This window comes from Nelumbo lutea, chromosome 8, assembly GCF_056320005.1.
Source record: "Nelumbo lutea isolate HS-2025 chromosome 8, American lotus-T2T, whole genome shotgun sequence".
Taxonomy (NCBI): domain Eukaryota; kingdom Viridiplantae; phylum Streptophyta; class Magnoliopsida; order Proteales; family Nelumbonaceae; genus Nelumbo; species Nelumbo lutea.
In genome coordinates, this window is record NC_142691.1 from 2,746,824 (window position 1) to 2,761,604 (window position 14,781).

Consider the following 14,781-nt stretch of genomic DNA (forward strand, 5'->3'; position numbering starts at 1 on the left):
TTGAAAATAACGGGTACTAGATACTCTGGTTGTGTAGAACAGAATTCTCATCTAATATCTAGTTCGTGCCTCTTCTTAATATTCAAATGTTGATGTACAACACCAACAATTTCAAATTCAGAACGTAATATTAGATGAAAATTCTGTTTTGTACAACTAGGGGTGGCAAATGGGTGGGTTGGGTTGGGTAAGGGTTGAATACCAATCCACCCATCTTGACCCACCAATCCACCATGACCCATCATCAATGCTTGTTAAAGGGTCATAACCCACCCTAACCTTGACCCACCCATATTAACCCACTTGACCCATTCATATGACCCTTGCCCACCCTCACCCATACTAACCCACCTACCATCGCATATAAATACATTAACGGGTCGGATCGATCCATGTACCAAAAAATAACATTTTTTATGAAACACCTCTAAATGATGCCACATGGTAGAAATGGGTCGTGACTGCCTGTAATACCCGAAAAATAACAATTTTTTGAGAGAAACAACTCCTAAGATTGTCACGTGGTATAAACGGGTGGGGTTGACCCATATAGCCGAAATAACAGAAAATACCAGAAAATGCAGAAATTAATTAGAAAAATTTGCTAAAAAAAATAAATTGTAAAAAATACCAGAAAATTGAAAATTTTGCAAAAAATACTAGAAAATTTCAAAAAAAAAAAAACAGATAATTGTAGAAAATGCAGGAAAATAGTAGAAAATAGCAGAAATTGCAGAAAATACCAAAAAAAATTGTAGAAAATTGCAGAAAATACCAAAAATAGCAAAATTTTGCAGAAAATGAAAAAAACCCAGAAATTTACAGAAAATACAAAAAACACCAGAAAATTGCAGACAAATAGCAGAAAATGCCAAAAATACCAGAAAATTGCAAAAAAAATGTAGAAAATGCAAAAAAAGTAGAAAATTATAAAAAAAAAAGTGTATAACTTTTGCAGAAAAAAAATCAGAAAAAAATGTATAACTTTCTGACATTTTGAACAAAATCTAGAAAAAAAAAACATGCAAACATACAATTTAGGTGTATGACAAAGAGAAAAAAAAATACATATTTCATATTGTAAGTGTATGAGAAATAAGAGAAGTAATACAAAAATAACATTCATTATATTTAGCCATGAGCAAAATTAAGTACATACTTTGACCATGCCTACATATGCTATATATTAGAGTATGACATGGAACAATACTTTGGCCATGCCTACAATAGTTTGTTGCTAATTCAAGGATGCTCCTCTAGATGGAATAATAACTTGTTGCTTCAAGGAAACTGAAACATATGCTTAATCATTTTAGCTAAATATCACATGAATTTCAAGGCATACAAAATTCTAGATGGGTGAACTCTACTTTGAAGTTCAGAAAAGCTTTGCCTTATTATGATTAGTAACCTTGAACATTTATATATTTGCTACTAAAACCAAATAAGCAATGTGGAACAGGGACACAAAGACAAGTTTTAGACAAAAAACATCAATTTTTTGTCAACCAACTTACTTATTTTTCTATTTTACAAAAGCAAGTAATTAACATGTTCCTTAATTATAAACAAAATAAATAAAAGATTATGGCTTGTGCATGGTTTATCCCAATTTGTAATTTTCCTTCATTATGAATCAAGGCCAATTAGTACCACACAAGCAGGAAGTTGAATCAGGAAACTATGGGTTGGTCTAGCAGATTAGTGAAAATGTTCATTTTATTAAATAATACTTTCTGATTTAGTGATAGTATACTAGCAAAAACTCATGCCTTGGTATTTCTAACAGAAGAAAAACAATAAGGAAAGTAATAGACCTTATTTAATTAAAAAGAACATAGAGATTTTGAGGAAATATTTGGAATGCTTATTTTAGAAGCTAGATTGGGCATGATCAAGTCTTGTCATGTCTGTGCTGGGTTAAAGTTATAAACCATAAGTATCAGAGTAGTTAAAAAGCTGAAGTTGTTGAAGTGTGGCATTTCTGGTGTATAATGTTAATGCTATTTTAATCAAAAGAGTGAGCTTGGAAGATTAGACACATTGTGAATTGTGATCAAGGGTCATTGATGACAACTAGGGATTTTTCATAGCTACTTAGACACAAGACCTCTAACATAGTTTGGGGCCATATAACTTTCCATGTGTTCCAACCTGGGGTAAGCTACTCAGGTGTCCCACCCTCCTAGAATGGAGAGTGATAGGCTCAAAAATCAGCTAACTAGAATATGATTCCAAATGAATGCTTCTAGTATCAAATATTTAATTTGAATGACACAAAGAACTTCTATCAATATTCTTTAAACTTCTAAAGACAATTCTTTATAAATGAAGTCATGTTTAAACTCAAACAGTCTGCTGCAACTTTGTTGTTCTATCCAATATTCTTTATTCATTAGAGACCATCCCATGGTGTTGATTGAAAACTTCTTTACCAAACCATATTATAGTGAATAAACAACCAGAGAAATTAATATTTACAAACAGGACTCACAGTGGGTTTAATAGAGCAACGGATTTGAGGCTATAAATTATAATAATACAACTTTTATGAGCTTGGACTTGTGCAGCATAGTGGAAGATGTGACTTCCATTGCTCCAATTTAATTAACAATTAGTCAATGCCGTGGACCTTAATTTAAATTTGCATAACTGATGTGGGGTTCAGTGCTGGATATTAGATAAGATTGTCATAAAACAATGACCATGTTCAATGGGCATGGGTGCATGGCAGCCTCGGAATCTAAGTTCAAACAAGTCATCGTCAAACTTAAACAAAATAAGAGAAATGAAGTTATCAGGAATGGACGCTCACGTCAACCCAACTTAATTAGAACCATCACCTCTAGACGAGATATAAGGAGAAGACAAGCGGCCATTAGATATTTGATAAAAGAACAAACTGAAGACATACTTGCTGGGTCGATTTGCATTAGACTATACTGTAAATCTGTGGTGTTTAATAAATGAAGCTTCATTACAAGCACCAAGTTAAGGGAGACATTCATTGATCCAGTCCGACAGCCTTGTAGCCATTTCGTTCTTTTCTCTGTTTTATCTTTTTCTTCCAACAGTCGTCCAACACAGAGAGATTCCCATGATCCCATGACTCAACTTGCCATGAATCATCCCACCTAACCAATGGGGATCTTTCTATGTCCACTGGAGAGTAAATATATGTTTTGGGCACTTTTGGCGCAAAATATAAGCAACAGGGACAAGTTTCAGACATGTTTCATGTTCAACTTTTTGATTGAACAATATGACTATGGGAGGTAGATAATCAATGAAGGTTGAGCAATGTCAAAAGATTTACCTATCCAAAACTCTGATGTACACGCGACTTGAGATTTGAGAATACTGAGAAACAATGGCATTGAAGCTAAGAGGACAAACTTGTTTCAATGGTAGAGACGACAATCTTGCTTCAATGGTGGAGAACTTGTTTCAATAATGGAACAAAGAATTGTGAATGGATAGAAACCCTAACACCTTTTGATCTTGCACTTGATCTAATGACTAGTGGAACAAAGAGCAAAGATCTGAAACTTAAATAATGGATTAATCTTCAATGGTGGAAGTTCGTTCGACTGAGAACTGAAAAATACCCAGAGATCTTTGTTCGACAGTTCAACTCTTGCAGCAACTCTCTCTCGACCCTCTCCTCTTACGGTCTTACCCTCGCAACCCTCTCCTTACCCAAGTGACCCTAACCCTTTTTGACCCAATGGGCACCCTCGACCCAACCCACCCTAACCCTCTTTTCCTTGACCCTAATGGGTCACTTGACCCATATAACCCACTGTTGAAATGGGTGGGTTTTGAAGTGGGTGGGTCAAAAGGGTCAGGATCAACATTGCCACCCTATTTATGTTTAGAATTTTAGTCACTAGATAATATTGGTTTTTCTTATGATAATGGCAATTTGTTCTGGCTACTGGGACAAATTTGTCTTTTGTCCTATGATCATTCCTAAACACATCCTAACCCTCTTAAACTCATTCCTACATTTATCAGAATTGGAACAAGTGGCCTCAATGAACTTGAGTACAATCACTAGCGCTTGCCTCATCACTACTTATGTGTAGTGGAACTAACATTAGAATTGGAAACATAAACCTTGGGGACATAAAGGATGAACATCACATAGTTACTAATATTTAGAGTCACAAGCCTTAGCCTCATCTAGGTTTTGAGGCTTGTCAGTAGAACTCAGTGAGCTAGAGCCCATTGTGACTCATCTAGATCACTAGATGTGAATGGATGTAATCAGTCCATGTAAAATTTGAGGTTATTTTAGTTGCAATTATGTGCTCTGAGGTGAATGGATATTTCTATGGCTTCTTTGATACATTTTTAGGCAACCACATAAGGCTTTTCTCCTCTTGTCAGTTCAAGTTGCATTTATACTATGGAGTTCCATTTTTTCTTTGATTGTTATATTGTTTTGTTTAGTTTTTACAACCAAAATATCGTTTGATTACAGAGAGGTAGTGTACTTGCTTGAAAAGTTATTGCTTATCATGAGCGGTATCTTAAAACACAAATCATTTGATGACTTTTGGCTATAGTGAAGCATGAAATGGAAGTGATGTAGTAATGCAAGTTTGTAATACGACTGATTCAAGCTATCTATCTCCACTTCAGGCTTCTAAAGTTTAAACTTTCAGCAATTACACCAAATGTGGATATATTTGGTATTGTTGATCCTTTCTTGTTGCAATAGAAATATAAAAACAGATTGACTTGTGTTAGTTCTAAAGACTCATCCTTACAATGAAAAGGAGTATTACCTAATGTTGGTCCTATTTATTTAGGATCTTGGGAGGGCTGGACTGGAAATGAACCCAACATTCGGGCATTTTCTTGAATGAATTGGCCATTCTCGGACTCAGAGCCTTCTTTCCCATTGTTTGTCATAATGGAATTTTAACATTGCACCAAACTTGCCATTGTTGAGTAAGGAATATTAATAACATGACAATTAGCTTCCACCTAGTAGATTATTGTAAAGGAAGGTTTTTATTTAAGTTCATTACTTCCCCAATGCCTTTCTTTACAATTTTCTAACATGGAGGTTACTTCAGACCCTCATCATTATGGTGTGGCTTATTGTGACACTAGCAAGTGCATTAGCCGTTCAAGTAATAAAGTAGTGAATGAAGTATCATTCCCACGAGGATTTAGGAAACAATTATCAATACTAAATTGTGCACTTCTTATCTGATCAACAATAAATCAAAACTTTATTCAAAAAGCTAAAAATTCTAAACTAAAATCGATCTAAATTATTGGCTCAATTGCCTTCAAATCAGTTTAGAAGAGTAAGCAGTAAATGTCAATATCAGAATTCAACAATCTATCAATTTGGATAATTCGAATAAATCATGATTGAGCCTTGGTTTGGTGAAACCCCAAGGTTATGAATAGCCTCTCTCAAGCGCATGTTCATCCTATGCATGAGTGACAGTTCTTTTATCTCTAGCAAAAATCTAATCCCCATGCATGCATTTCTTCAAACACTTCTAAGGCATCAATTCAAATCTGAATTGATCACCAACTGAATTGTGCAAGTTATCTCTAACCTTGCACTCAATTCAGTTTTTGAATAGTAGATCTGAATTCCTAGAGTCTCTCTCAAGCACTCTAGGAATTTCAAGCTTTAAATCCATTCGGCCAATCTGAAATTTGCAGATCTGAATTCTCTTTCAAGCAATTCAGATTTTGCAATCTCAGATTTGAGAATTCAGATATGAGTTTTGAAAGTTAATTGGCCGAATTAATCTACAATTTAACCCCTATTCAAGAAACTTCAAGTACAATTCACAACCATTTGAATGAATCAAAAAGAATTTGATTGCTGATCTGAAATTTTATAAATTGAAATACATCAAGAAAGAATGGAAGAGAGAGAAAGAAAAATTTACAACAAGGAAGCTGAATTCAAATCAAAGGAAAATGAAACAAGAGTAGAATGACTACAATAGATTTCTGAATAAAAAACCCCAAATTTCGAACTCACCTTCTCTTCTTACTTAGCTTGACTTGAACTCTTTCAGCCCTTCTTCTTCTCCTTCCTTGCGCCTAGCCTTCTTCTCTTCTCTTCTCTCAAGGTGGCTGGACCTCTAAGAGTGGGAGAGCCTTCCTCTCAAGCAATTGAACACCTCTCCCCCTCCTAGAGGTCTCCTTATATAGTTTTTCAATGGGGCTCTTGCCCCTTCTTGAAGCCTCAAGAATGGGGTATATTACACTCCTTTCTTGAACTTTCTAGAGCTCTCTTGAAAGCCTCCTAATGGCTGTTATTTGGGTTGCACTTAGACTCTCTCTTAGCACATGATAGTTATATTTTGAGCTACTCTTTTGGGTTGAGAATGGACTTTCTTTGCTGGGTCGAATTCTACTCTTAGCTAGGCTTTCTTTTCTTGGGTTTTCTCAAGGAATCCACTTTATCTTCTTGGGCCGAAGTGCTTTCTCTTGCTTCCACAACCGGGCTGGGCTGAAATTGGTCGTTTTGAACCTTCTTTTTTTTTGCCTTTTTCCTTCATTTTTTTTAGATTAATTATTCCTGAAACTTATTCTTAACATTAAGCTAAATTAAAGCAAAAATTAATAAAATCGGCATAAAAATCCATACTAAAATCCTAAAAAATTATAGATAAATTATAAGTTCATCACATTATCATCAACAACATAATAATCAGACATAGGCTTCCTCTATAATTGTTTGTACTGCAGTTCTAACAAGCTTCTTTCTCTCTCCTCATCTAAACAACTTTGGCATCCGTTATGGGGTTGAAGGAGAAAATGTTGCACTCTACTCATTTGTTTGTAATGCCATTGAAGTCTGATGGTTTATGTAGTGACAAAGCACCAGGTATCACCATTCTGTTATTTATGCTCCATCTGTTTGCAGTGCAAAATGCATTGCACTAATACAAATGTATATGAGTGCAATTTTTTGGTCAATTTTTGCTTCAGGTTTTAGTTTTCTTAAAAAGAGAGTGCAATTTTTAAATAACTTTTGTTTCAGGTTTTACTTTGCTTCAGGCTCTACTTCATTTGCATTGCAAATGAACAAAACAAATGAATAAATTAGAACTGGGTAATGAAGGGCCGAAATGCTTTGACATCTGTTCTGATTTGAAGTTGTTGTGGAAATGTAGAATAAATTAACATACTGCAAGGGTGTATAGGACTAGACTTCAGTTTTTAATAACAAAACATTGTATTCATCATGCATACTGCAATGGTGTTTGAAACATTGATTTAGGCCCAAAGGGAAAAATCGGTAGGATGTGAAAAAAATACCAACTTACCCAGGAAAGTGGATGTTGCAAAAGAACATATGAGAGTAGGCAATCTCATTTACCTAAGTAAATTGAACAAAACAAGAACATGGGTAAATGTGTTTCCAAAAAACAAACATGACCTATATTTAAATTCAAGTTTTAATTTGATTCGACCAAACACTCTTATATAATCAAGTTTGAATCTCAAGATAAGCTTGATTAATTTTGTAACTTGAATTTGACCTATAAAATGTCGAGCTTGAGAAACTCAAATTGAGCCTAATGGAATTAAGCCCAAACCGTTTGATTAAAGATTGCTTCAATTGCACCCATTGTTTAAAACCTTGAAGTGAGGCTAGGGAAAAAATGCCTAGCCTCAATAGCCTCATATTCCATAATACCCCACAACAAGGATCAGGTCCTCGGTTGTTTGAGAATTATGCCTTTGGGCCTTTGGCCTTGTAATGTTCAAGGTTTGAGCCTTAACTATTTGGCATGCTAATGTTAAATATGAAGGCTTATATAAGGGTAAAATAGAAATTTAAGACAAAAAAATAATGCCTTGTATTGATGCATTGAACAAATAAATAAATATAAAAATAAGAATAAATGCATATGAAAATAGATTATTTTTTATTCTTTATATTTTGTTCTTACCCACTTGCCCATTTACCCTATATTTGACAATTTATTGCCATGTATAAGTGGTTATTCTTCACTAATGCATGAATATAGATGCAAGAAATGAAATAAGAAATCCTTTAGGTTCATATCCCTGGATTAAAGGGTTAGATTTATATGATATTATTCTTATGATGTTTAAATTACAACTTTACAAGATAGGATTCTAGTCAACCTATATCTAATACTAGCGGGACCTATGCAATGCATGGGATCTGTTAAGTGAAAGTTAAATAATAGAAACACGTAAGAGTATACAATTGTTTTATATTTTTTTAAAATTTAAATAATTAATAATTATTTATATTTTTGAGTTTGACAATGATATAAAAAAATACGATATTTGAAAAAAATTTGACCAATCAACTCGTATCATAAAGCGTGATAGCCACTAGGTGTTATTTATCAAAATTCAAGAGTGGGTTTCCATTAGTCAAAACTTTTTCGATACCATAAATTTCCCCTTATATATTACTATCAATAATTTTTTATAACACAAAAATAACAATAATTAATTTCAGCTAGCGTTATTATCATGCTGATGAAACTTGAACAGGTGAGATTAGTTTTGCTTTGCCCATTTATAAATTGACCAAAATTGAATGACCCGAATATAGATATATATTTATATTTTATATTTTTAATATAAGAAAGTGAAAAATTTTCCATATTTCTGAGTCTAAAATATTTTATATTATGAATTTAATTTTTAAATTTATTTTTTACGCTTAAATGTTTTAAACCGGCTAATCAAACCGAAAATCGATTCTATATAAACGATGAAAACTTTGAATCATATGCCGTTTGAATCTTCTCATCAAGCGGTGGTGCTGGCGCCACAGACCTTCCCACGCTCCCGCCACGTGGGAGGAAACTCGAGAGGAATAATCCAAACATTATCTAGTCGATCCTTCTCAAGGCCGAACAGCGGAGGCTTCCTCTCATTCAGCTCAGTAACAGGCAGATCAAACATGGCTTCTTCTTCTTCATCAAATGAGGTGGAGATTCGGGAGGCGAATTACGAAGCCAAAATCGTCTCCAACTTTTTACTTGCTTCGACATTTCCTCAAACACCTTTCTCTCCCCCACGTTTTCGACATTTGAAACCCAATCTCGTTTCAACACCCCCCGATATCATCCAGGTGCTACACAGGTCGCTGTTATCATCCGCTGATCGGTGTTTCAAGACTTTAAACTCAATCATTTCTGCAAATTCTTTTCTTCAGAATCTCTTCTCTTTACCTACCAATTTTTGCAACTTCTTCCAGGTAATTCTCTGCACCCTTCTTCTTCCCCTAATGAAATATTTTAGAATTCTTTTGATATAGACAATTACGGATTTTCACTTCAAGACTGTCATAAAACTTTAGAAACCTTTTGATATAGACAATTACGGATTTTCACATCAAGACTGTCATAAAACTTTAGAATCCTTTTGATATAGACAATTATGGATTTTCACTTCAAGACTGTCATATCCAAGTATGACAAGTAATTGAAACAATGTCTGCCCACAATTGGCCTTTGTACGTGCAATTGATTGGGAAAGGTGGGAAATACTTTCTTAAATTCTATCTCATTATAAATACCATATATAAGTTGTTTGGTTAGGGATTTTCGTTCATACAAAACCTTCACTGGGATAAATTAGAAATTTGTCTTAAAGGATATGTTCAAACCAAACGTGAAAAGCTATTCCTTCATTCCTTGGCTTGGATAGGGATTTATTTTCTCTGTTCAAACATCAAACACTCGTATTGTTCCTGCAAGAGAAAAATTTATAGTCTGAATATAGACTTTGTCTGTCCTGAAAGTTATATCTGCAGCCAAGTAGTTCTCATATGGTATTTGAGTTGGTCATTTTGCTTCAGATACTTACTTACCTAAATGTGGCAATGGGTTGATTCTTGACGATACAAATTCCATTGAGGTGTGCCATCTCTAACAGGGGAAATCTGGGGAGTTAGTTAGATTCAGGCAGGGCCAAATTACATTGGAGATGAAGGTCAGTAAGGACAAGCCTTAGATGATGGAGATGTCGATGGAAATTAGTCATATTGATATAGTCAGATTATTAACTGGTTTGAGCTATGGTAGCCCAGGAACACAAGAAAACAGTTAGGTTGGGGTTTTGGGCTGGTTGTCAGCATGAGTAAATGGTTGCCACATATAACTCTTATCAGGACTTAAGTTGCACAAATTTCTCTTATTTCTTAAGAGACCTGTGTACTAGTACTACATTGAAATTAGTCATATTGATCTAGTCAGATTATTAACAGTTAGGTTGGAGTTTTGGGCTGGTTGTCAGCATGAGTAAATGGTTGGCACATATAACTCTTATCAGGACTTAAGTTGCACAAATTTCTCTTATTTCTTAAGAAACATGAGTACTACATTGAAATCTTCTTTCAGATTCATTGCAGAAATTCCAGGAGTCTCAATACCTTGTACAACCACAACTTTGCTGCCATTTTACCTGGTGATTCAGTGGCAGGGATTGTGGTGTCAAATGGAATTTTGAACTTCTTGAACATCTATAACACTCTGCTGATTGTCCGGCTTGTTTTGACCTGGTTTCCCAACACTCCTCCGGCCATTGTTAGCCCCCTCAGGTGTGCTTCTTTAACCCTCATGAATGCTCTCGACTTACTAGTGTAAAGAAAAATCAATCTTGAGCAATCAGAGCTATTGGAGTTCCAAATTTGCTTGCCTGTGATTGTGTACCGTCAATTAGAATACAAAGATATGCTATCTGATTTTCTAGACACTTCAAATTCTAATGGAGCCTATACAACTGGTTTTGTTGTTATCCTTGCAGTGATTGTTTTGATTTTTTTTTATTTTTGTCTTCTATGCCTCAAATGTTTTGATTTGGAATTTCTTTTTTTTTTCTCCTTCATTCAGCACATTGTGTGATCCTTACTTGAACATATTCCGAGGGATTATTCCACCTCTTGGAGGGACACTGGATCTCTCTCCTATTCTAGCCTTTCTAGTTTTAAATGCCTTCACCAGCACTGCCGCTGCTCTTCCTGCTGAATTACCCATTACAGGAGCATCTGAAGTAGGGCAATCTTCATCTAAATCAAGGTTTTTTAGTCCCACTACAGCACAAAGGAAATGGTTAAGAAGGGTTTACGGCAATGGATCAAAGAACTCTGGAGGGTCTTAGTTAATTCCTTCACTTTAAAGAGTGCTTTGTTTCTTGATTTTCTCTGTGAAATCCATGACATGTAGACATGAAAAAGTTATGGATGTTCTGTGTATTCTCATTGTCATTCAAGTTAGTTAGAAACTTAGAATCTCCTTAATTACCTTGTTTTTTTATCCTTCTTTATGACCTACCAGTGGCAGAACTGTATGTCATGTCCTTCAGATGCATCACGCTGTCAAATGGGAAGTTTTTACTATTTATCAATGCTTTGAAAAGCAAATTGGGCACTAAAGCAGAATGTGGCTTTTCCCTTCCCTGGCTTTTGTTTCCCGATCAACCTAAAAACCGAAAACTGGCTATTTTCATTGAACCGGATTGGGGGCCTGTTCCAGTCAGAACCATTTCAATTGGACAGTCAAGTCCAATATATGGTTGTTCTATTAAGGCTTGCACTTCACCCATATACTGGTCTAGTTTTTTATTTACACGAAATATGGAGAGTAATGACAATCAAGATGATTTATAAAGTTGTTCATAAAAAAAGGTACTTTATAAAGTCCAAACTCTGACTCTCTGAGGTATTAACAATGTTAGAATGCCAGGATTTGTTTAGGACAATGGCCCAAGAAATGACGATTAAAACAGAGATGTTTATTTTAATTTGTGCCCTGCTTTGAGAATTCAGATATTCTGCTGGTCATATGGCTATTTCTTTTCAATTTGGGGTTGATCGATACAAATTTTTGAGAAAGGTGTCTTGTCACATCACATGAGATAAACTAGAAAATGCATACTTGGGATTGATCATTGGCGTTGAGAGATATATATATTTTTTTTGTTTATCTTGGTGTTTGTAGAAGAAAGGCCAAAATTGACGTTCATGTAGAAATAACAATTTGTATCAATTTGAAAGAGTTTTACTCACAAAATTGTGTTGGTCAACCTTAAACATAACAGGTAGAAACAGCAATGAAACCACACACAACTCGAGTTTGTCTTACAAGTTAAAATTGTCAAACGGTGCAGTTAATAGGCTCAGTTTGGAAGGAATATAAATATAAATATGTAGATTGCAAAACCTTGTATTTTGTATGTATGCGTATTGTATATATTTGTATTTGTATTTCCAAAGTGAGCTTAGGTTCCCTTTGTCTTCATGTAGAAAGGACGAAAATTGACGTTTTTGCTGTATATGAGCATCAAGTTATCAAAGCAGTGTTTGTTTCATGGTTGGAATAAGAAAAATCATTGGCATGGTCCAGAAAATAGGACCCATTGTTTGAAACTAAAGATGCATTTTTTGAAGCATATGATACATTAAAGCGTGTTTAGTAGTTTATTTCGTGATTGTGTTTTGATTTTTGAACCAGGCAATACAAGTGTCAAGAGAGAGTTTTCCTTTCTGATATTCTTGCACGGTGGAGAATATGATAAATTATTGTGGGGGATTGCTATTTTTGGAACTATGAATTAGTATTCTCGATTCGTTCCAATCTGGGTTTTCTGTACGGGTCAGGCCTGGGCCAGAAAATTAGGGCATGAAGTTTGCACCTTTAGAATTGGGCCTGGTTGATCTTCAACCTAATACAACCCGTTTGAGTTGCTGTTATAAAACCAAGGGTATTAGTTCCTGATGTTGTCCGCACCAGGTGGACACGCAATAAATGAAGTCCTGCCAACTTGGATGAGCTGAAGTGGAAGAACGAGGTGATGCATCGAACAGAACTTACAACCAAAGCGTGATCGGAGGTTCCGATGATGAATCTCTTCCACTCTAGCCTTTTTGCTCTTTTGCTTTTTCAACCTTGTTCGATCCAGACTAGTTCGCCCTTTATAACTTGGTTTGGCCGATTTTTTCACCTCTTATTGACTTGAACATTAGAATGCCTTTCCCGATGACCTCATCCTAAAAATCTCTGACCGTGTTTTAGTTGCAGGTTTTGCTTGATGCACCTCCTCGTCTTTCCATTTTGGCTCGTCAAAGTTGGCAGGACTTTATTTGTTGTGCGTCCACCTCAATTAAGACATCGGTTCTATTTGCGAGGGTGGGACTATCATACTCCCTAGATGAGCGTCATCAACTAAATAATGGTAATAATGCCATCTCTATGGCTTTACATTGTGGTGTGGGTCAGTGGGTGTATTCTTAACACAGTTTTTAATAAACTATCTTGGGTGATTGATTGTAATAAACAGTCCACATTAAAAAAATCAAGGAATTCACGGAATTTTCACAATAATAAACACCCCATAGTCTCTATGGTCCCAATAGGCGTGACATGTTCCAAATTACTGGATCTTATCATGGCATTGTTGAAAATGGTAAAGCGGTCACTTGACATATGCTGATATGCATTATAGGAGCATGACCTTGCTGAATTGAAAAACGCATTAAAGCCATTAAGGAGCTCACAACCACCTTAATTCACTAAACAAAGAAACAAGCTTTTTCAGTTGAATCACTTCAGCTACTACCAAACAGCCCCTCAATGTATCCATGTTTGAATGAAATCGTAGAAGGTTCTTTTGCGAGTTCAAGCATAGCAGACATGAATAAGCCCAACTAAGCAAAGCGGCTCAATAATAAGGGTCATTTAGACCAAGATTTTTAAAACTAAACCGGATAATGGACCGGTCAGTGGTCTGGTTTTTGGGTCAAAAGTCTGACTGTTCGAACCAAACAAACAGCCTAATCTGACAAAAAATAAAAAATCACCAAACTGTTGGATGGTTCAACCGTTTGGGTTAGCGGTTCGTTGACCAAATCAATGGTTTTTGGGAAAATAATGATTTTGGATAAATACACCTAACTGGTTCCTGGTTTTTTTCTGGTCCAACCGTCCGGTCCAATCCAATTTTGAAAACCATGATTTAGACTATATTTGGTTTGAAGGAAAAAGTAGGGAAAGGTAGAGAAACATTTACAAACCTTGTAAATCTATTTACTTAATTGACCTTCCATTAGATGATAGTGGAAAATGATAGTTTTGACCCTAATGTCTGTTTGAATAAATTTAATCAAAAGAAAATAAAAATAAAAAACGAGCAACCACTCTATTTGGTCATTTTTTTTCTAATAAGTGTTAGGGACACTTTTGGAATAAACCATGATTTAGACTATTTTCATGTCAATACAAACACTTCTTGGTGAAAGAGTCGATTAAGTAGGTGTTTGGCATCGATGTCATTGCTTTAGAGATGTTTTCAGAGAAAACGGTGCTGTCAGCATGAGGGTCTGTTGCATCATTTTCTCAAAAAATGACTCATTTTTTTGTTTGGCATCGATGCTGCCACATAGACTGTTTTATGGGAGAACAACAATGGTTTTGTTTGGTATCGGTCTTGTATAACCATTTTCAGCATTGGTCTAACATTATCCAGCGCACAAGATGATGTTACGTCATTGCACCGTTAACAACAATGAGTTGTTTTCTGAGAAAACATTGAATTTAGCATTTGTTTGTACCACACTTTCCCGATTTCCAAGGCGTGGTCTGGAGCAACGTCTTTTTCTAGAAAAACGATGCCAAATAAGAGGTCATTTTCTGAAGCACCGCATTTTTTGACATGGCATCGATGTGGCGTTGTTTTCTTAGAAAAATGGCATTGATGCCAAACACCGCCTAAGTAAATTGTTGCAAATTGTAGGGGTGTTTT

At 35.3% G+C, this 14,781-nt stretch overlaps 1 protein-coding gene and 1 long non-coding RNA gene across 2 annotated transcripts; both read left to right on the forward strand.

The window, feature by feature from the left end:
* The first annotated feature begins 8,775 nt into the window (after nt 1–8,775).
* Nucleotides 8,776–11,416, forward strand: YLMG2 (YGGT family protein). Its single transcript, XM_088957622.1, has 3 exons — nt 8,776–9,238; nt 10,383–10,582; nt 10,875–11,416. Exons 1-3 carry the CDS (start codon nt 8,942–8,944, stop codon nt 11,140–11,142), a joined length of 765 nt encoding a protein of 254 aa, XP_088813748.1. The 5' UTR covers nt 8,776–8,941; the 3' UTR covers nt 11,143–11,416.
* A 1,078-nt stretch (nt 11,417–12,494) lies between these two features.
* On the forward strand, nt 12,495–13,368 carry LOC148842183 (uncharacterized). Its single transcript, XR_016103243.1, has 2 exons — nt 12,495–12,965; nt 13,062–13,368. It is a non-coding gene; the product is annotated as an uncharacterized LOC148842183 (long non-coding RNA).
* The last annotated feature ends 1,413 nt before the right edge of the window (nt 13,369–14,781 follow it).

Coding starts and splice junctions, on each gene's coding strand:
- YLMG2 (XM_088957622.1), top strand. CDS start 8,942: ATGGCTTCTTCTTCTTCATCAAATGAGGTGGAGATTCGGGAGGCGAAT. Junction 9,239..10,382: donor ATTTTTGCAACTTCTTCCAG/GTAATTCTCTGC, acceptor ATCTTCTTTCAG/ATTCATTGCAGAAATTCCAG. Junction 10,583..10,874: donor GCCATTGTTAGCCCCCTCAG/GTGTGCTTCTTT, acceptor TCCTTCATTCAG/CACATTGTGTGATCCTTACT.